Source organism: Miniopterus natalensis, chromosome 7 (assembly GCF_054644295.1).
Source record: "Miniopterus natalensis isolate mMinNat1 chromosome 7, mMinNat1.hap1, whole genome shotgun sequence".
Classification (NCBI taxonomy): domain Eukaryota; kingdom Metazoa; phylum Chordata; class Mammalia; order Chiroptera; family Miniopteridae; genus Miniopterus; species Miniopterus natalensis.
In genome coordinates, this window is record NC_142087.1 from 60,207,587 (window position 1) to 60,230,423 (window position 22,837).

Below are 22,837 nucleotides of genomic sequence, written 5' to 3' on the forward strand. Positions count from 1 at the left end.
CATGTAGCTAAATATAAATCCTCTGATTTATTTTCAGTTTAATGTATGGTAATTGTGGTATTTACACTTTTTCTACAGAGCTTATTCTTGCCCTAGAACGGGAATAGATTACAACCACTGACAGCATTTGAAGAACCTCATAGTATCTTTGCTCACTTTTGTGTATTCTTTACGCAATATTCTGCCATTGGATTCCTGTGAGGACATGGGGTGGGGAGGTAGTGGGGAGTGGCTCAAAGGCGGGAGAATGTCAGGCTCTGCACAGGAGCTCCCAAAAGAATGTGTGACATGCTAAAGAGAAAATGACTAATTGTCCTGGCTCTGAAATAGACAGAAGGGGGGATGCATTCCTGGCTATTGGAGAATTCCTTGGTGTCTCTTGAAGAACATGGCATCCCACAGACTTTGTGTGGGTCCCAGCTGACTTGTTATCTAAATAGCATATTTTATCTAATGGCTTTGACAGGAAATATGGCAAAACTCTCTCCTCATTAGTTTAGAGTTAACATTGACCAGGAAATTTGTATTTAGCCCCCAGTCACTTAATCTCATGTGCCTTATTTTACCTTGTACTGATTTTTAAATGAAGTAATGAAGAATATTGGCTATAAGAGCATACTTTGATTTTAAGTGATTAATTTTAGAGCATTATCCAAGTTCTGTAACAATACTAAATGCCAGCAGGGTTGGATTATGATTTTTATGGCCAAGATAGCACTGCCAAAGTGGTTTGAATTGATCTAATAATGTGAAAGCAATATGTAAATTATTAGTTTCTGGATCCATAATGAATGAATAAAGTTAGAAGAATCTTAAATATTGGTGATGGTTACCTTGCTCTTCTTAAGATATTATAAAATTAGGAGCAAAAGTAGCACAGTCATTTTTCATTTCTGTCTCTTTTTTTTTTTTTTTTAAAGCAGAGCAATGGTATTTCCAGATCTGAAATGAGGCTATGTAGGTGGTGGGGTCAGGATGAGGGGTCTAATCAATGATGATAGACATTTCACAGAACATTCCACAGGTTGGAATTATAAATTAGAACTGTGGAGAAACAGCTGGGGACAGAGATACTAAGAATTAACTTACTCTGTTGTGTTCTTGTTTTGTTAATTACTGTTGTTTAAAAACATTGAGTAATAAAGTAGGAAGAGTTTGGTTACAGCAACTGCGACTCCTACAGTCTGCCTGTGTAGTTTGGTTTAATTCAGTTAGCTTATTTATTTTTAGGATGGTAAGTACTGAGCCCCTTGCTGGGAGTCTACCACAGGGGGCTTTAAATGTCTGTTGGGGCTCAGCTAGGCATGGATAATTTTGGAGTGGTTGTACATATAAACAATGAGTATTCATATAATAATGGTGGCAGGATGTAAAGTGGGGGGAGAAAGAGAAGCTATGCCATAGGCTGAGAATGTTTCATGATGAGTGAAACTGTCCTGGATTCCACATATGACAGTGAAAGGGAAACATCCTGGAAGATACAGGCTGTATGAGGATGGGGGACAGTAATTTGTAAATGATCCCAATCCCAAAGCTGAGGTGTAGGAGCAGCTTCAGGGGACTGCAGGGGAGGTGACATTTTCAGGAGAATCAGATTTCCAGGAGGAGGTGAAAGTTCAGTGCAGTTTTCCATGGAGCTGGCATTCTAGGGGGCAGTGGAAAAGTTCACAGAAGCTGAGTCGTGGGTGACCGGGGCAAAGGAGAGTAACACCAGAGTGGAGGATAAGATGGAAGGAAAACAGAGGGTTCCAGAGGCTTATATTTTGTGGGTGGCCACCAGGGTGGAAATACAGTGTTTGACTTCTCATAACCATTAGTTTACCTCTTTCCTCTTCCTAATGCTTCCTCCTTTTCCACTGGGGACTTTCGTATACTCGCATACTGTTGTCTCCACTACACTATTCTTGTACCTCTTTGAGCCCATCAGCCAGCTTTTTATCAGTCCCCTCCTAATTTAATTTCTTTCACTGTCTAGCATAAATAAGCCCAGCTCTTCTTTGCCAGTACCCTCAGCACCTTGTATTGCTGGCTTTCCTGTTGTACCCAGCTGGCAAAGTCTGATCCCTGGACTCACACTGGAGCCTATATCCACACTGTTAAGTATAGCTTGAGAAAATCACCTGGTTGCAGAGTTAAGGGTTGCATTCACTTCCTAATCTGCAACCTGGTCCTGGCTCTCAGGGCTATCCAGCACTCCTACTCTTCCCTAGGCAGCATTCATCATAGCGACTACCCTACCCACACCTGTGCTTGCGATGGCCTTGCCACATTCTTCACAGGTCAAAATTACCTCAGCTTTCTGCCAACTCTGTTCTCTGCCTTTTTTCTAAATATGGCCAGGTCTCTCCCATCTTTAAAAACTGTATATACATACACATCCCCCTTCCTCAAACCCATCTTCCTATTTCAGCCCTCTCCTAACGCCTTTTCCTCCATAGCCAAACTTCTTAAAAATGTGTCTGCTCTTCCCTTTCTTCCTCCAGCTTTGCAGTAACTTCAGCCCCATTAGTCCCTCTGAGGCTCCTCTTGCCAAGGTCATGTATGGTCATCTTATCGCTGATTCTAGTAGACTCTACTTAGTTCCTCCTGTTATCAGCCTGCTCTTTTGATGCACTTCTTCCTAGAAATGCTCTTTCCCTGGTACGTGGCTTCATATCTTTGGGTTTTCTTTTTACCTCGCATACCGTGGTGAGCTCCCCTTACTTTCTTTATCCCTTAATTATTGGCGTTCATCATGGTTCTGAGGACTTAAACCTGTATTTCCTCTCTAGACCTCTGACCTGAGATTTAGAACAGTACCTCCAACTGCCTGTTGAATATCTAAGAGGCACGTCATCGTCATGTTCCAAGCTATTCGTTGGTGCACTGAATGGCATTGTAACTCTAACCAGTTACCTACATTAGAAACCTAGAGATCATTTTTTACTGCTTGTGTTCTTTTCTTTGTCTGATTTACAACATTACTAACCTGTCCACACATGTTCATAGGGTATTCTCCATTTTGTTTCTTCTCTAGTTCAGTCATAATCATTTCTCACCCAGGAAACTACAGTAGTCTGTTTTCCTTGCCTGTAGTATTCCTTGCCCTCCAGTTTCATTGTTACACTCCAAGAGGAAGTTTTTTAAAGTTGAAAATCAGATCATGTCACTTCTCTGCTTAAATCCTTTCATGGCTTTCTGTTTCTCAAGGTCAAGTCCAGACTCCTTACAATGATTTGATTTCTGTTGACTTTGCCAGCCTCATTTCTTATTTTACTACTATTACTCGAAATCTCAGCAAACTTTTATACCCTAAAGGGCAATACAGTGTTTCTTGTGCTACTTCTATGCACCTGTGCCTACTCCCTGAGAGCTCAGCTTCCTTGATTATCCTCAAGTCTGGGAAATGTTCCTTTTCTGTATGTTCCCAGGGCACTATCTACCTCACTGTCAGAGCAATTTTCAAGCCATTGTGCGGTGGACTTTTTATTATCCCTGAATATATTGTAAGCTTGTTGAGAGTAGAGAGTAACCTGCCTTGTTCCCCGTAGTATTCCTAGCACTTAGCACAGTGCATAGTATGTTATAAATAAGTATTTATTGTAAGAATAAATAGATGAAGTAAACTGTTATAGCTGCACAAAGCAAGGCAGCTCAAAGTATTTGAAAAAAGGGAGACTTTTCAATTTATATTCCTTCCTAGAGTTGCAATGGGAATAGTGTGCATGACAATAGTGATACCTACAACAGTGAAGTAGAAATTGGACAAAAGACTTGGTCACAAGCAAAGTATTAGAGTCAGAGCAAGAATCTCGGTTTACCAAATCTAGACTTAAGCAAACACCGTTTAAGCAGCAGCTACCCTAGCTTTAACAAAGCTGGGTTTTGTCTGGTGAATGCCACTTTTTGTATGTTTGTAGGGTTCAAAGATGAGTGCTCACTGCCAGTGATAAAGTCCTATCTAGATTGTAATATCTCAATCACCAGTTGTATCTAGAAGCCAGTTTAAGCTTTTTAGTCTTCTGTTTTCTCATATATGCATCATTTTCATTAGAAAAAAGTAAAAATGATGTTAAAGAATTGTGAAAAAAGCCCATAATTGTACTAAACTTGATTACTTTTCACAGCTTTTACCTAGCACCTACATATTTTTATAGTATTATGTGTGATACTTAAATATTCATACATTTCCCCAGGTTTTACATAGCACTGTAGTGCTTATCTTTGGACATCGTAACATTTTGCTTATTGAAAGTTTTTTTTGTTAGGCTGAATTGTCATGGGTAGGATTACAGGGTAAAAGGGTGCAAAAATTGTGAGATTTTTGCTTTGGGACCACCTATAACTTTCAAAAGGGTTACACTATAGTTGCCAGGAGTATGAAAGTACAAAGTTTCTCAGTGACCTTGAAGCATTGGAATGAGTGAGATGAGGGGAAAGGGGAGTTGTATTTGTATAAATCTTACTGGTGTTGGTTTAGTTTATATAAGGTGTCACAAAGGATTTTTTTTTTAAATATGGAGAAATAATTTGGTGTCAGATGACAATATATTTAAATACAACTACCCTTTGAAGATTAAATGCAAATTTGTACCTGTTGTAGCTTTATTCATGCTAACTCCTTAATATTCTAAAGTTCATCCTTTGAACTCAGAACATTCAAGAACTGGGAAAACAGGCTGAATTTTAACTTGCTGGAATTGTTTATAGAGTTGTGTACTTTGATGCTATATCATTAGCTTTTCTTGAGAGAGAATTGTGTGGAAGCTCATGCTTTCTGTGATGTTGGAGAATGTGTTTTATTGCACCGTGCTTTATGGAGACCCTTGTGAAAAAGTCCTTACCTGCTCCAGTGCCACAAACTGTTGTGCTTTTCTGGAGTTACGTGGTTTGTGTTTGTCTAATGAGAACGGTCAGTAACATACAGGTTATATTTTAGCTGCTCAGAGCAAAAATTGTGATCTTCCCTTTTATATGTGGGTTTGGGTCAGATTTTGTCAAATCTGCATTCCTTTAGAGAAAATGGTTAAATTTTTTTAAAATTAAGAGAAAATTGTTAAATCTTTTATAAAGCATCCCAGTATAAACATAATATTAATCATTTAATATTAATCATTACTTCTACTTATTCCATTTATGCCTTTGAGCTTTTCTGGTAGAATTTTGTTCTGTTGAAATGACAAGCAGTAGAGAGCTCCATTGTCCTCTACATGATGACAAAATTGTTACATGAGTCATTTAAAGATGGACTAGTTGAGTGCAAAAAGCATTATGGAACAAAATATAATGTGTTATTATAATTTACATTTACCTGTATTTAGATATACATACTTACAAAGTACTCCAAGTTTTTTCTCCTAAAGAATACTAGTAGAGGGTGAAACTTGGAGTTTTTACTTTTATGTACTTCATGTTGTTTGAACATTCTTTTACTTATGAGTGTGTGGTCTGTTTAGATTTTTTTAAACTTTTTTTTTTTTTTAAATAGAACACTGCCCTGGCTTATTTGACATGCGTAACAGTTTTGCTGTGGCAAGACCTCATAAGACCATTTTGTTTCTATGATTGAACCTGGATAAAAAGTGTGTCAATGACTTGTTTCTGCTGTTGTAAGAAATCAAAATGTAGTGCTAATTTTCCTCCCTTCTCTCTCAGGTCATTTGGATCCAGGATTCCTTACAAGTGAAAAGACATCTGCTGGCAGTGCACCACTCAATGAAGAAATTAATATTGCCTCTTCAGATAGTGAAGTGGAGATTGTGGGAGTTCAGGAACATGCAAGGTAGGGTATTTTTTGGAATATTCTGATACTTTAAATTGTGAATTTTATTTTAACTAAAAATAAATGAGAAGAAAATGGTAGGCATCACAGTATGGCTGGCATGAATGGTGGGAGCCTTCTCTCAGCTTCTTTTGGCTTAAGAAACACTTTTTGATTAGACATGATATGAGCTTCAGAATGTGTTGCATATTGTCTCATATTGAGAACATTGTGACCATATGTGTACGTGAACTAGAACTGATGTTTTTCTTGTCGAGAGTACTTGACAAATTTTTCTCTTGGGACATAATAATCACTGTACTTTCCCCCCTATTGTTCATATTTTCTTGCCTTTCACTTTCTCTTGAAATATATTGGGAGCAAACAATTGGGAAATGTGCATCTGACATCCTATCTCTTTTGCTTGTTTCTTGGAGCACATCTCCTTGTCTTTCATTAAAACTTGTAAGTATATAACAGAGTGTATTTCTAGTGATGTTTATATGACCCAGGGAGTCCTCTTTCTTAGGATTAAAAAAAAAGCTATAAGACCAAGACAGCCAATTATGAAAATAATTTATGAAGTCTGGCATTTTTAAGGTAGAAGTCAGCAAACTAGCCCACTGGCCAAATCTGGCCTACTGCCTGTTTTTATATAGACCTTGAGCTAAGAATGGTTTTTACATTTTTAAATGGTTGAGGGGGAATCAAAAGAAGAATGTTTTGTGACATGTGAAAATTATATGAAATTCAAATAAAATTTATTCATGAATTAAATTTTATTGGGACAGAGCCATGCTTGTTCATTTACATATTGTTTATGGGTGTGTTTTGCACCCAGGTGGCAGAGTTTAGAAGTTTCAGCAGATACCTTATAGCCTTCAAAAGCCTAAGATATTTACTATGTAGCCCTTTGCAGAAAAAATTTACTGACTCTTGCTTTAAGATAAGGATTGGTTGCAGCCCTCAGAGGTACTCTTGGGGGACATTAAACACACATATAGATACATGACAAAAATTTAGACTTTGGAAAATCTGTATTCTATATAGCAAACAACTTTTCTCCTATGCTATAAGAGTTAAGTTGTGGTTTCCTGATTTCCCCAATATCTATATTACCTTGCCCTTAGATCTGATTTTACTCTTTGGTTAGCAATAAAACATTCACCAATATTTCTTCTGTTATTATAAAAGGTGAATTTAGCAGTGGAGAGGGGCGAAATACACATGCACAGAAATTGAGGGTGCCTTTTTCTAATGGAAACTGATGATACTCTGAGAACATTTTTCAGTTAAACAGTTGGGACTTTAAGAATACAGAGTTAAGTCATAATTTAATGTGCCATCACCTCAAAAGGGGCCAGTTATTTTTACCAGAACTAGGATTATCCTAGCACTTCATTTTCTATCCTTTATTTATGCCATAAATATTCCTGCATAGCTGCTTCCTTTTTCCTTCTCTTTTTTTAACGGTTATTTCCCCTATTCTGGTGGGAAATAATTTTTATTCTTTAACCTTTTCTTTATCTCATATTTTCCTCTTTTTTTCTGTACAAAAACTTTTTCCTATTAAATTCTCTTAATTCTCTTCTATTTTTCTGTTTATTTCCTTCAAGCTGACTTATCTATTAGATGAGGAAGTAGAACTCCTGATTTATTCCTTTACTTCAGTATATGTCTGCTGTTAGTTCATTTCACCATTGTTTCTTATAATATAGAAGACATTATTTTCCTTTTAAGCCCCATGTTATGCTCTTTCTAGAATATTATAGTATTTTTTTATTTCAGGTTCCCTACTATAAAACTTACCCTGCCTGTTGACAGATTGATAAAGGTAAATTATCTTCAATTGTGCCAGGAATATGTTATCCACTCACCAACTTCCGCTTGAGTTACATTTCAAATTTTAATTCACTGTTACTCATGTGTTCCTACTTAAGTAGGAAGAGTAGGTAGTAACCTGTGTGGTTTATCTAATCTCTTATTCTGTTGAGACATATCACTTGGTCCAGTTCTCTAGTAACTTCTCCCAAGACTCTTCTTGACTGTTTGCTTATGCCTAAAATGTTATAGAGTGAGCCATCTTTCTTTTTAGCTTCTTTCTTCAACTTTTCTTCCATCATGAAACCTTTTGCTTCTTTTTCTACCAATATCATTGGTATCTGGAGTTAAAATACTATTATATTTCTATCAAGACTTGGAAATTTAAATTCTAAGTCCCCCCAGGTTATCTCTAGTATACCCTTCTCTGAACTTATTAGGACTTTTATCCAGATTGTCATTTTATTCTGTAGACATGTTTGTTTCACTCTTGTACTGAGTCAAGTGACGTTAGCTTTAAATGACATACTGTAACATTACTTTCAAGGACTTTTTCTTACAGGCTCTGATGTATAAAGATATGTTTTATTCTGACTCTTTGGTTTGAATCCTGGAGAAATCATATCTTGGAGGTGACAGTTCCATTCTGAAATCTCAGTGGCTCTATTGTCCGTACAGTGGAATGTAGAGTTAACAGATCCTGTTGGAGTACTTTAAATTGACCCTTGTATCATTTTGGGGCTATCTTTTATTTTGGCCTTTGGGTGTAGACTGAGTAGAGTCTCACTAACTCTTCTTTCTGAAAATGTTTTCAGCAGTTTCTTTAGAAGAGGCCTGATAAACTTTCAAACAAGATTAAAGAGCTGAGAAGCAGGTTGGGGAGAGGCTTTCTTGTTTGCTTCAGAATTGCCCCTTTGGCCGCCTGTATCTCATCTGGAATTTATTTCTTTTACAGGTCTAGGGTTGCAGTTATGAAGTATTGATGGGCTTCTGGCAGGGTTATCGCTTGGAAAAAGGTTTTAGGTTTTGATCGAATCTTTTTGTTCTAATTTGATTTGCATGCACAGATATTTTGTTTGGATTTAGTCATCCTGTTCTTAATTTTTCTTATGATAGTCTACCTTGTTGTGGGCTTTCTGAGAGGTTTTTAAAAACTCAGGCTTGGCCCTTGGGTTTTCTTTGGGATTATGGTTGCTCTGAATTGTTTTGGGTGCCATTTTTCCATACTTGGAAGCATTTTGTTTGACCCTTTGTACTAGGTAATTCTAGTTGTGATGTGCTTTTTTTTTTTTTTTTTTGTAAGTTGCTTTTCTCTTCTTGCATGTCAGTATCTTTCCTGCTCTTTTACTTTAGATTTTGATGTGTTCACTTCTGTATTTCTTCTAGTCATAGATTAGAAAGTATGCTTTCTGAACTAATGATTGAATGCATCTTTTATGGCTGCTTTGTATTGCTGTGATGAACTCCTGACCTAAATGTTGTCATTTCCAGGTGTTACTTGTTGGACAGTCCAGTTTCACAAGATGTTCTTTGCCAGTGAGAGACTTTTCCAACATCTCTAGTTCTGTGCCACGTCATTTTGCCAGCAGTTTTAATTTATGACCCCCATGCCAATATTTTTCTTGGTTCTTGGCCCTTTTTCCTTCCCTTCTTCTACCAGCCTCATTGGTAATTGCCCTAGGAAATTGAATCCATATAGCACAGATCTTTCTGTCATGGAACTGTATTGGAAGAGTTCCTTCAGTACCTATTCTCTGAACCTTTTGTAGTAATCAGACCCTTACCTCATACGCTGTGTAGTCTTTGGTCCTGTGGTCATTGGTGTTAATGTTGGTTCATCCCTCAGCAAAAGAATTGATGTGGGAAGGGTTTTGCATTTTAGACTGTTTGCTTCCTAGAACCAATTGCTAACATTAAATCCTAAAAAAAGCAAGGGAGGCAAACGAGTATTTTCCTAAAGCCACAAGGATTCATTTCATCCTCAGTTAGGAAAAATAAGTAGAAATGTTATCTTAAAAGGTCACTTTCAGGCTCTGTAAATGAGAACAAAAATGATTAATTTTTAATTTTTTTTAGTAGAGTAAGTTAACTATATCAAAAGCTGACCATCAGAGCCTGCCCTCTTTCTGTGTTTTTTCTCTTCTTTCCTGTGAAGTCTCTCCTTTATTGGTATCAGTGTGTGAAGAACAGGAAATTATTCTATCAAAAGTTATTGTTTATGCCCTGGCCACTGTGGCTTAGTAGATAGAGCTCCGGCCTGCACATCGAAGGGTTGCAGGTTTGATTCCTGGTCTAGGGCATGTACCTGGGTTGCAGGTTCAATCCCCAGTCCCTATCGGGGCACATACAGGAAATCGATGTTTTTCCCTCCCTCCCTCTCTAAAAATCAGTGGAAAAATATCCTTGGGTGAGGATTAACAAACAAACAATAAGTTATTGTTTATAAAGTGTGTTTGTTTTTTTTAAGTAAGGTCTAAGCATTTTTTTGTTTATAAGACTCAAAATGACTAGGTAGTGTTTTATACCTATTGCCAATCATATGCAGATGCGAGAACAAAGCCTGTATTAGAATTGGGATTGGACCAATTAAAAAATAGCCGAGTCTTCTCCCACCCCATGTCTTTCATAAAAAGGGAATATGTGATAATATATGAAAATCTGTGCTTTATGTTAGTTGCCTTACAAAATTTTGAGCGTCTCACATTTTCTTTATAGGGCATCTCCGTAGGGTTTATAACAATTGTGGTTCTATTTCCTCCTGAATTTTTTTCTTCTTTATCTTGTTTAAGTTATTCTGTAATATATACCATCTTATAACGTAAATGAAATGATTTTCCAGCACCCTTTTGTTTACTAGCTTGACCTTTTTTTTCTTCATCTTGGAAAAGAAGTGTTAAATGCCTTGTTCTATTCTCATCCAGCTCCTAGCTACCATTTATTCAAGATGGTTGAGATCATTAAATCGGAAGAGTTTTTGAATGTATTATTGGCTCGTAATATACACAGAAAGGTCATAGGCGTACCGTTTTTGCAAACTGCTCATACCTAAGTACCCAGCACTCAGATCAAGAAATAGAACAAGAGTCCCCCTTTTACCACCTTTTGATCATAACCTTCCCCTACTTCCTTCCCTGTAAGTAGTATTCTGACTTCTAATAGTATTGTTCAAAATCTTAAAGTTGCTGATGACCTTAGAAGTCATAGTAGACTCCCCTTTAACAATTCTGACAGGCGGCCCAGCAGTTGCTTGAACGTTTAAAGGGAGTTTACTCCATTTTGTAGTGGCTGTAATTGTTGTTTAGTAATGATCATCCAGAATGTGCCCTCCAGAAACTGATTCATGGTTCTTACTCTGCTCTCTAGATCTCTGTACAAGGTGGAGTAGCCACTATCCATGGTGATTCTCCCTTCTTTGGGTGCTGCCCTTCCAGTTGCAGTTAATAGGGGCCTGGAAAGCTTTTGACTAAAAAGATTAATTGAAAAATTTGAACTAAGAGAGACTGAGAGGGTTGGGGCTTGAGTCAAATGAGTGAGCCCTAATTGTTCCATCATCCTCATGTTCTTTGAGGCTCTCCAGTGTCTTTCCAACAAATTCTCCTTACTTAAAGTAGTCCAAGTTGATTTCCGGTAACTGGAACCATTTGTAACATAACTACAGAAGTGATCTAACTTAGATAGAAGTGCCTCATTTCCTCCTCCTCCTCTCTCCTTCAGCCATTGCTCTAGTAAATACTGACTAAATCTCTCACTCTCCTATTCTGGACACTTTGTAGAATCTACATTGTTATTTATTGAATGATCTGCAGGGAAGAGATCCTGCTCCTTACAATCAAACACAGTATAGTACTTCATGTGTAGTCTGAGGAAGGCATAGTTATTTAGTGAAAGGTTTCGCTAAACTACCCAGTGGAAACCTGATTTTATTCTCATTCTATGCTAAACTTGCTTAAGACCCTGGGAAGTTGTCTTTTCTCTTCTATAAAATTAGCAGATTGGATCAGATCCCTTTTAAAGCAACTACCTGGTGTTACGCTGTGTTGTCTCTTTACTGGGAATAAATACCTTTTTAACTGCAGAGATATTTTTAGAAATTCTTCCAAAGATTACATTGACTCTCTTTGTAACCATTCATTCCCCAAATTCTTCCTAAGTTTGTAAGCAGCTTTACTTCAATTAGTACTTGTACAGATGAGCTTTTGAACTGTTGAAGAAGCTTATATTTTTAAATTGTTAGTCTGGGCCTATCTTTGCACTCTGCTGATTGTTGCTGTTTGTCTTATGTAATTTAATACGCCATTTGTAAAGCGACAAATGATGTTATAGAAAGCATTGGACCCAAAATCAGACCTGGCTTGAAGTTCCTTGGCCTGTCACTTTGAAGCAGTGTGACCCTGGGCAAATCATGTAACCTCTTTAATCCTCAGTTTCCCTGTCTGTAGAGCATGGGTAGTAACTTCCATGTTTACCTCGTAAGTCTGTTGGGAGTGTCAAATGAGGTGAAACTGCTTGATAAACTTAGTATTCCATTGCCATCACTCATCAAAACCATTCTATAAATGTTGAATGGACTACTTTGGCTGACAGTCGTCTTTGACTACATGATTACTTAATCCGAGTGTATTTAATGGGTTGGACAAATTTGGATTAGATTTTGGACTTTATGTCTCTTAATTTAAAGCTTTTTATTAGCGAATCTTTGAAAATACAGTGAGAAACCTCTGGATTAGTAGCTACTTAGCTCATTTCTGACCAGGTGACAGTTCTCTGGTACTGTAACAAATTTACATTCTGTCCCCTGCACTGGCCCCATGGGATCTGTTTTTCAGCACCTCTCTTGGTAAGGAAGTGGCTTTTAGGCTAGCCTTTGTAGGAGCAGGGACTTGTTACAGGAGCTTAAGGTCCTTGGAGGCAGTTCTGCAACTGAACGATGTCTGTCCATTGTTACCCTAATGTTCTTTTTAACTCGGTGATACAGGCAGCGTTGAATCAAAGCTGGAATTCTCAAGAGATCCAACATCACTCACTGTATACTGTGTTGCACAAACAGCTAGCTGCTCAAGATCCACTGTGGTTGGTTATGTGACTAGAATCATGTTACTTGTCACCTTGTACATGTTACATAGGGACTCATTAGTAACTTAGATGTGAGGACATAAATAGCAATGATAACTTGAGCTTTCCTGCCTTCCTCTCATTTGAATCAAAACTTACTCAGTTGTTTAAACTGGAACCCCACTTGACTGGAGTATGAAATTCAGTGTCAGTGCTTCTGAAACAATTTTCTTCAATGAACTCTTAGGAGGTTTGTCAGCAAGGCAGTTCTGTCTCTCTGACAGAGTACTTTTAAAGACTCTAAACTGAGTACTTGTTACTACACTGAACTAAAGCATAAGAAGTTCTGATGGAGCCAGGTATTTCTGTTGTGACCTTCAGAATAAGGGATACAGATTAGATTACAGATTAGAAATTTAATCTGTAAAGGGATATTACTATTACTGCCTTTGAAGGTGTTACTACCAAATATCGCACAGAACTTATTTTAAGAACGAGTTTCACTTATATTTCTTACTGTTTCATTTGTTCAGACTAAGATTGGGCATATTCATTTTGTTCTGGATTGATATGGTGCCGTCCTGAAGATCCAGAGGTTTAAATGGGTTCAGAGAAACATCATCTTATTCTTTGTCAGTAACAGAACTAGGAGTCCTAGACGTAACTCAAAACACTTGGCCTTTTTTAGGCTAAGCTGAGAGGAGGGGGGAGACAGACATGGAGGGAGGGAGGAAAAAGGGAAGGATATTGGTCGTGGGTTTCATGAACTTGTGTAGTGACTTGATCTTAGTAAAAGTATTGATCAGTACTAGTGAAGCTATATTGCCCTCTATCTTTTCTATGGTATGGTTAGCCATGCTTTTTCTTTTCATCTCAATTGCAGGTGTGTCCACCCTAGAGGAGGTGTGATTCAGAGTGTTTCTTCGTGGAAGCATGGCTCGGGCACGCCATACGTGAGCAGCCGGCAAACTCAGTCATGGACTGCCGTGACTCCCCAGCAGACCTGGGCCTCGCCTGCGGAAGTCGTCGACCTGACCTTGGATGAGGACAGCAGGCGTAAATACCTACTGTAATACCGTGTCACCGTGTCTCCTCCGCACTGCTCCCCTCTACCCCCTCCTCTTTGCGACATGGAAGTTCATTGTCATAGCTTCAGCCTAAGAAGCTGTTTGTGGCATTTGTATAATCAAAAATCATGGAAAATTGTCCCCCCCTCCTTTTTTTTCTTTTTTCTTTTTTGTAAATTAAAAGAAGTCACTTAGGAAAATAACTTAATCACAGAGAAAAGAATTTCTTCTTTCCCTCAGTAGGAATATGAGAATGATGAATTTATTAGACAACTTCATTTTACTTGGTGACTTTTCTCTTAGAAAACGCTGCCCTCCTTTTAGAACAATATTTTAATTACTAAGTGAAATGAATTTCAGTGTTTGAATCTTGTATTTATTTTTCTGTGTAATAATATCTAGACTTGACCACTATCAGCCCACCCATTGGCACTCCTACCTTAGGGCATTTGCACACATATTAGTCAGGTCCTTATTGGCACCTAGTAGGGCATGTGCATTTGAAACCTGTCCTTAGAAATAGAAGACAGAAGTATTACTTTTCTTTTAGCTTAAGTCTTCTAACTTTTTCCTGACTTTGCTCCTGGCTGACTTCCCACAACGCAGATAATTGACATGCCCCTTTGTGTTTATAAATACTGCTAAGATGACCTAATTGGTCTCTCCGTTGCAATAATTCATAACTCTTTGGAAAATGTCTCCTTTTGTGGCTGAGGCATTTCGGATAGATATCTACCACGAGGATTTCTGGGCATCTGAAGAGAGTACTGCGAGATAGATCAGTAGGAAAATCTCTCTCCCTCAACCTTTTCCTGGTTTATTCATATAATGAAAGAACACAGAAACCTGTTACTTAGGTAGAATATAGAGTTGTGTGGCTTCTAAGGCTTTGGGCACTTGCAAATCTGTGAGGAAAATGCCTTCTTTCATATCCGATCTCTCCATAAAGGATGTACAACAACTGTTCAAACTAGAGCTGAAATTGACCTGATTCTATATTTGGATATTTTTCTCCTCTACCTTCTAAAATTGGAAAAACCAAAATACATCATAAGAAACCAGATGCAAAGCACATTAACGGCACTATAGGTTTTACAGTATCTAAAAAGCATGGCAAAGGGTAGTAGGAGCTTCAGGGAATTCAGGAAATACCAGTGTTGGAGTTTGTGGCATTAGTTACTACCTTTTTTCCTATGAAATGTTTTAGTTACTAGTGAATTATTTTACAAGCAATACCTAGAGGTAAAACACTATGTACTGTGCACAAAGAGTAAAGTAATACTGGCTTAAAAGACCACACCGTTAGTTTTTCCACAGAGTTTGTTAGCCTTTTTTGGGTTTTTGGTTCCATTTTTACCATACAATGTTGCTAAAGCCCTTTGCCTCCCTCCCCAAATACTTTGCTGGCTCTTCCTTATCATAAGAGCATGAAAACTACCATTTCTTAGTTTCATTCAGTGGACACTCATTTACTAAGTGCCTGTTCCACACAAGGCACTTGCGGGTGGATGCTGTGGGGCTGCTGAGATAAATGAGACACTCCTTGCGTATGCATGCACCAGAAGACTCTGCCTGCCTGGCCTTTTCTTGTGTTTTGGAAAGACTCAGTTGTTCCTTTACCCTTCTTCCTGCTGCTTTACTTCCATACATCTCTTCCCTGGCAGTGTATTTAAGCATGTGTTCTTTGAGCTTCTGTGACAATATCTTATTTCATCTGGCCTCTGTTCTTCATCAACTTTTTATTTTTCTGTCAATCTACCTTTCATAGATCAGGCCTTTAAGAGATCACTAACCTCCAGTTTTAGCACCTCATATTTCAAGTCTCTCACATGGCCACAGTTCTAGACTAAAACCAAAGACCCAGAGGCCAGAGCAAAATAGGACCTTCTGCAGATTCACTACTGGTGTATCATTGGACCTTCACATTTTACTTTAGGGTTAATTTATTAAATTTTACTGTTATGTGTTGTTTTTGACTTGAATTAAAATGCTAGACAAAGCAGAAATGTACAATTTCTGGTCTGTGTGTTCCAGGAAAATCATTGAGAAAGAATAGAATGGATTTATTTGACTTGAAGTTTTTGCAGCTTATTTTGTCCCCAATATCAGGGCAGAGCCCGTTTTAAAGAATGTTTTGCAGTACATACTCTTATGTTAATGTGTTTGTCTAGTTCCATACAGCAGATGAGTTCCCATGACATGTTTTCTTTAGCTCCTAATAGTCATACTCTAAAGAGAATTCTTTTGATGTGCTATGTGCACTGCGGATTGGGAGCAGAATGAAGTTGTAACCAAGCTCTTTTCTGGCCTTTTGCTTTTATAGCAGGTTGCACTTGCCCTCACCTGTGCCTCTTCCAGCACCCTGCCTACCTACCTGAGTTAATGCACCAGAACAGAGATTTAGAAATTAAGATGCAAAAAAGGGGAGGGGAAGGGATGGTAGAGACAGTCAGCCCCCCCCCCACTAGATTGGAACTTCCCACCTATTAACTATAGAGACTATGTTTCAACTCTTCTTTCATTGCCAGATCCAGTAGAGCTGGGATGTGGTTTCTGGCAAGGTATTAATGGCAAAATTCTGTGGTAAACAACTCCTGTGACATTTGAAATTTCTTGTAAGGGGATCTTTTTTAACCAAAGTTTTGCATTTGGTAGCATAAATACTTCTTTATGCTTCATAGAACATTGTCCATTCAAAGTAACATCTCTGCTAAGTGGTGCAGTTGGGTCACAGATTGGTTTAAGGCACTAATTTGGTTAAGCCTCCCCTCCACCCAATTTGAAACCACAGAGCAGTAACCAGCTATTTATTACATCATCACGACTGCCCTGTAACACGTTATTGCTGCTCACCAGTAGTTGTCTTTTTATTTTGTTGGAAGGGGCCAGACTGAATGGACTTTATTATTCTTTACAGTTGAGCATCGCGTAAACTCTGTTTATTATTATCAATTGTGAATATGAACTGTCTGATTTGCTAGCTTAGTCAATTGTTCATTGTTACTTTGAGCAGATTAGCACCATAGGTATTACTTAAAAATGAATTTGTTGCCTGCTTTTTTGTACTGTTTCACAAAGTTTTTGAAAAAGCTGGGGACACAATTCTGTCTTTTAGTTTAACTTTTTTTTAAAGGCAAAGAGCCCCTAATCCCTGTTTTCCAGTATGTGTATGATGTGACTTCCATGTATATATAAAAATGATTGCGCCCTAACCAAACTTCCTCAGATTGTGCACTGTTTGTTTAAAATAATCACATATTTTAGTTCAATGCTGTTGTATTTTTTCATTTTATTTAAAACACTATGTACCTATTCTTTAACAAACTTTAAAGGGTAGTGATCTTTAAAAAAAGTCACTGGATAACTAGGAAATATTTTTGTGTTTTTTTTTTAAAGAGTACAAAGGTCATTGAAGCCTTTTGCTCCTCTTACCGTGAAAATGAAATGTTAGCCATTGTATGGCTAGGAATCAATGCACTTGGTGGTAAACAGATCTGCTGTTGTTGGAGTGTGAGTGGACTTGATGCAGTGACGACAAATCATTGCTTAGAATTATGTTTTAAAATGTGCAACTCTAGTTTTTAAAACAAAATTTGGTTCTTCTTTACATTCATTATTTAGTTTTTGTTTCCAGTTAGTATTTAATGGTCTTTGGAGAAAAAAATAATAAAACAGAGTGTTATATATATATTTTTTGGTGCAAGATAAGATTTTCTGTTTTTTGAAATAAGTCTGTAGCATAAAGGTTAAACTATTTTAAGACAAAAATAAAATAGAGTGTATTTAAACAATGATAATTTCTGAGGATTTTTTTTCTATCAGTTAATTAGATGGTGCCTGGAGCAGCTCCCAAGTTAGCTTTTGGATGTGAGTCGATTATATTTTGTTAACAGATCTTATTGTTATAAGATGCCTGATTTTTCCAAGCAGTTGCTGTATCCTGCTTCCAAAATGTTTTGCAAGTGGCCTTTGGTGTGTTAGATCTAGATAAAAATAGCTTTGCATTAGCTTTCCTGTAAATGCCCCCTCCCCTCCCCTTTCTGGCTAGGACCATGAGATTTCAAAGAGGACTGAAGGCTCCCTAGTGCTAGGCACCTTTGTTCCTGGGAATAAAACTCAGCTGACAGTTACTTCCCAGAGGCCAGAGCACCAGGGCAAGACACAATGACTGCATGCACTTTGCACATGGTTGAACACTGAAGCAAATACAGGGTGTTTCAGAAATAGCCTGAATAATTTTTCTGCACTAATTTGGTTATCAAAATGATAGGAACTACCACAGTAACATCTTGTTCCTTTTGTAACTTCACGTAAAGGAGAATGAGGAACCGGGGAAAGTGAGGCCTGTATTGATTATAATAGGCGCTCCTGGGTCTCTTAGTGTTCCTAAGAATTTTTAGTTTTACTTGTACTAGGAAGAGACCTGTTAACAGTTAGGAAATGTTTTCAGTTTTTTGAAATGGTTCTTCTATACTATCTTGTATTTGAGACCTAGACATGCTAGTGCTATGAGACACTTCTTCCATGGGCTTGAGAAGAAACTTATTTACCCAAGGCCTTGCTTTTTAACCCCTTTGCCCTTGGTGCTGTGCTTCCGAAGCTAGACAAGGCATGAGTAAGTAAAATAATCCGTGGGTAGTACTTAATCTCATTCCGGCTTCCTCCTCCTATCTTTGCTGGCTTTTGGCCTTGCCTTCCCTTATTTGTATGTTTTTCACAGTAGATGACAACTATTTAGAACTTTAGTCTGAATGGAGAACAATTATAGATAAATCTTTACAAAATATAAAAATATCTCTTCAGTTCCAATTTTGCAACCAAAGTGAATTTCTTCTAGGTTTTGTTTTAACCATGTTACTGATCAGTGAAGGAGCAACCCTTTTAGGTCATTAGGTATGATTGTCTTCACTTGCTTGACCCCATGTTTGGGAGCACTGATTCACAGAATTAGAGAAGGTCCTGGGCTACAGTGGAGCTTTGGCTGGGAGAATCCACCTGAGGCGAGGAAGGCAGTAGTAAACACTGGAAGGAGCAAAGAGCTCAGTAAAAAATGCAAGTGATGATCACAAACCTCATAGCGACGCAGAAAGAGCACCCATTGGCTCAGCAGAGGTTGTGACACTGTTGGCTCAGTTCAACTGCTACTCTACAGGTGGCATGCCTTCTAGCTAAAGATGGCTTTGGGCAGCAGGGATCTCTTTCTGTCAAGCCTCCAGATCCCATTTGGTGGGGCAGATGTGACTGAAGGATGGCAGCGAAGTCAAACCTCAGAAGGAAAGTGTGGCAGCAGCAGCTGATATGATCCGCTCCAGATCCTGGCCTACTGGTTGGTAACACCCTTTGGTTGTAAATTATATCTATCTAGCTAATTATTCTTCGGTAAAGGAAGCTGTTTGGTACCAGCTTTTTCCTTTGTGATTTGGTAATAGACATCGCAGAGCAGTCATCTGCTTCCTTTCCATGATTGCTTCATCCTAAGAGTGGGAAGGTGAAGTGTAGTGGACTGTTGAGCCCTCACTCTTGTGACTGAGTCTAAAGCAAGTCTGACATGAAGGTGGATCTTGGCACCTGCAGCATGAGGGGGATCAGACCCGGAGGGTGGGGTTACTAATGTATAAAAAGCCTGAACCAGAGAACAGGAGGCTCCAGAAAGGCCATCTGAGCACTGAGGGATTTGATTTCTATACCTGTAAAATGAAGAATTTCTTTTCTGAGACTGAAAGGGCAGTGGATAGGATATAATTGCCTAGGAGATAATTCGTTCTGTAGAGCCATCAGGCTTTTAAAGCAGGAATTCAGGAGAATTGCTTATTCCAAAAAGTTGTTCAGAGTACTACAGTTCTATCATCTCACTTAAGCTTTTGGAAAGCATTGGATGACTACCACAGAACCTTGAATTTCTACAAACTATTTTCAAAGTTTTAAAAGAATGTTTATTTCAAAATTTCCACATGGGAGTAAGAAGTGGTGCAGATTGGAAGACTGAGAACAGAAGAATAACAGTTTATCCAGATTTATACAGCTAGACTTTGCAAGAGAATATTTTTTTTCTGTGGTTCAAATTAGGGCTTTTTAGCTTGAAGAAAAACAAAACCTCTTTCCTTTACCTGGCTTTTCTTCTTCTTCCCCCACCCCCGCTGATTCTCCTTGCTCTGGCCTGAAAAGAAAGGCTTCCTGAGAAGGGAATGTTTGATTGGCCCCCTTTTCTCTTTGACAGTTGCAGATTTAAACACCAGAACCGCACACCTGAATATGCATTGCCACTCAGGCTCTGGAATCGCCATGGAAACGTTTTCTGTAGGTAGATTCCCTGTGTCATAGTTTATGGGAAAAGAAAATATAGGTGGCCAGTAGACATAGGAATGATGCTCGGGCTCACTACTAATTATGGAAATGCATACTTATATTACAGGATGCCATTTCACATAGGTAGAATCACATAAATCCAGCAAGGAGGCAGAACAGTGACCACTGCTTGTCTTCTTTTGTGAGCATAATTTGTTACAACTGCTTTGGAGAAGAGTGGAATTGTTTAGTAAAGCGGAATATGTGTATACCTCAAGCTATAGACTGAATGTGTCCCCTCCAAATTTATATGTTAAAAAGTCCTACTCCCCAATGGAGGTGAGGCCCTTGGGAGGTAATTATGTTTAGGTGAGATCATAAGAGTGGAGCCTACATGATGGGATCAGCGCTCTTACAAAAGAGAAGGAGAGTCTTACATGGGATGACAAAGAAAGGCGGCCTGTAAGACAGGAAGGGGGCTTTCACCTGAGTCCAACCATGCTTAGCACCGATCTCAGACTTTTAGCCTCTAGAACTGAGAAAAAAAAGTCTACTGTTTAAGCCACCCACTCTATAGTGTTTTGTTATGGCAACCGGAGCCAAGACACCCCATGACCCAGCAGTTCCACTCCTTGGAATGATACTCTTGAGCAGCGTTTAAACTATGATAGTAGCCTATATAGAGAAGTCATGAAATCAGTTCAGTGTCTATAAATCATCTTTTGTGTATACATTTAAGGAACTATAGCAACATAAAACATAGGAGGCAATGCTATGTGAAACTTTTGTTATATACTGATATACATCTACACACAAATATATGTATGCATAGGGTGAGATATAAGATGTATTTTTTACTGTTGGCTTCAGTCAAAAAAATACAGAAAGCCACAGTTCTAGGGAAACTAGTTTATGTGCTCAAAAGTGTTTAGTGTCATTTTGCCTAGTTTTTTGTTATTTCAACATGGATATCCATCTATAGGATGGATAAACAATATATTTATACAATGTTCAGCCACTATGGAAGTTAATGAACTAGAGCTATATTTATACACTTATACCAGTTATATCAACATGGATAAATCTCAACACTGGAGGAAAGCAATAGCAGAATATGAGCCACATAATGCTGTTTATATGAAGTTTAAGGAGACAAACGAGTACTACTAATTGATAAAGGAAACATACATATGTAGTAAGAGTGTGAAGAAATACGTGAGCATAATAAACACCAATTTAGGGTAAATGGCTACCTCCAGAGTGGAGGTAGGGAGGGGACAACAGGGGCTTTATTGGTAAACTTAAGTTGGGCAGTGGGGACACGGATGTATGTTATTCTTTGTACCTTTATGTATATCTTAAATATTTCATAATAAAATTAATTTTTCTCTCTGCCTCATGTAGAAAGAATAAAAGCTCTTTATGACTCTCCAGATGGTATTAGTCGGAATGGGTAAGATCTGAAGCTGATTCCTTTTAGGTGCCTTCGGCACTTACTGGATGTATCACCAAAAGCACAAGCAATAGCAAAAACCAAATTTGATAAATTGTACTTTTATCAAAATTAATTTTGTACTTCAGAGGATGCTATCCTTAAGAAAGTGAAAAGACAGCGCACAGAACGGGAGAAAATATTTGGAAATCTTATATCTGATAGAGGACATGTATTAAAATATACAAAGAACTCTTAGAATTTAACAATAAAAAATGGACAAAGGATCTGAATACACATGTCTCCAAGGAAGACACACAATTCGTCATAACACACTATGCTCAGCATCATTAGTCATCAAGGAAATGTAAATCAAAATTGCAATGAGATACAACTTCACACTTACAAGGACAGATAAAATCAGAAGGTTAAACAACAAATGGCCGTGAAGAGGAGAAATCAGAACCTCACACATTGCTCGGGGGAATGCAAACTGGCGCAACCATCTGGGAAAATGGTTTGTTCCTCAAATGGTCAAACAGAGTTACCATATTCCACTCCTGGGTATGCACCCCAAAGAAATGAAAACATGTCCACACAAAAACTTGTACACAAATGTTTATAGCAACATTATTCACAGTAGTCAAAAGGTGGCAACCACCCAAGTGTCCTGTAACCATGCCATTGAGTATTATTTGTCCATAATATAAATGAAGTGCTGATACATGCTACAGCATGGGTAAAACTTGAAAAATGTGAAGAAGCCAATTACAAAAGACCATGTATTTTTTTCATTTATAGGAAATGTCCAGAATAGACAAATCTATAGAAACAAAGTAGATTAGTGGATGCCACGGGCTGGGGACAGGTGGAAAATAGGGAGTGACTGCTAATGGGTAAGAGGTTTCTTTGGGGGGGGGGTTGAAGAAAATATTCTAAAATTCCATGGGTGATGGTACACCATTCTGAATATACTAAAAACCATTGAATTGAATACTTTAAAAGGGTGAATTTTATGGTAGGTGAATGATATATCAATAAAGCTTTTATAAAAAATGCCAATTACCTTTAGAATTGAGGGTACCATGCTTTCAGCTGTTAATCTGCAGAAACTAGGTTTAGATAACAGGATTAAAGGGTAGGAAGTTGCAACCCAGCTATGAAAAGGGACTCAGGAGACCAATATGACAATAACTGAAGACAAGAATGACCAACTTCCTCACTTGAGTACAGACTGCCCATACCTACCCTCTGTGAAGAAATGTGACTTGCTGAGGTTTCCATGCTATTCAAACCTGCCACCCCAGGGTGAAAATTATTCAGAAAGAAACCAACCATTGCCCACTGAAATGTGAGTGCTTGCCCTCAGGGCAAGGTCAGGACCATAGCCTGTGAGCTCCTGGGACCTGACCCTGGCTTTTGCCCAGAAAGTTTGCAACT

The 22,837-nt window shown here is 38.2% G+C and overlaps 1 protein-coding gene across 2 annotated transcripts in view; it reads left to right on the forward strand.

The window, feature by feature from the left end:
• ARK2N (arkadia (RNF111) N-terminal like PKA signaling regulator 2N) overlaps positions 1–16,949 on the forward strand; it is a 66,734-nt gene extending 49,785 nt beyond the window's left edge. For both annotated transcript variants that reach the window (XM_016225047.2, XM_016225049.2), the window contains 2 exons: positions 5,635–5,761; positions 13,497–16,949. In XM_016225047.2, the coding sequence (XP_016080533.2) occupies positions 5,635–5,761; positions 13,497–13,686 (317 nt within the window). In that variant the 3' untranslated portion in view covers positions 13,687–16,949. The remainder of the gene's footprint in view (positions 1–5,634; positions 5,762–13,496) is intronic.
• The last annotated feature ends 5,888 nt before the right edge of the window (positions 16,950–22,837 follow it).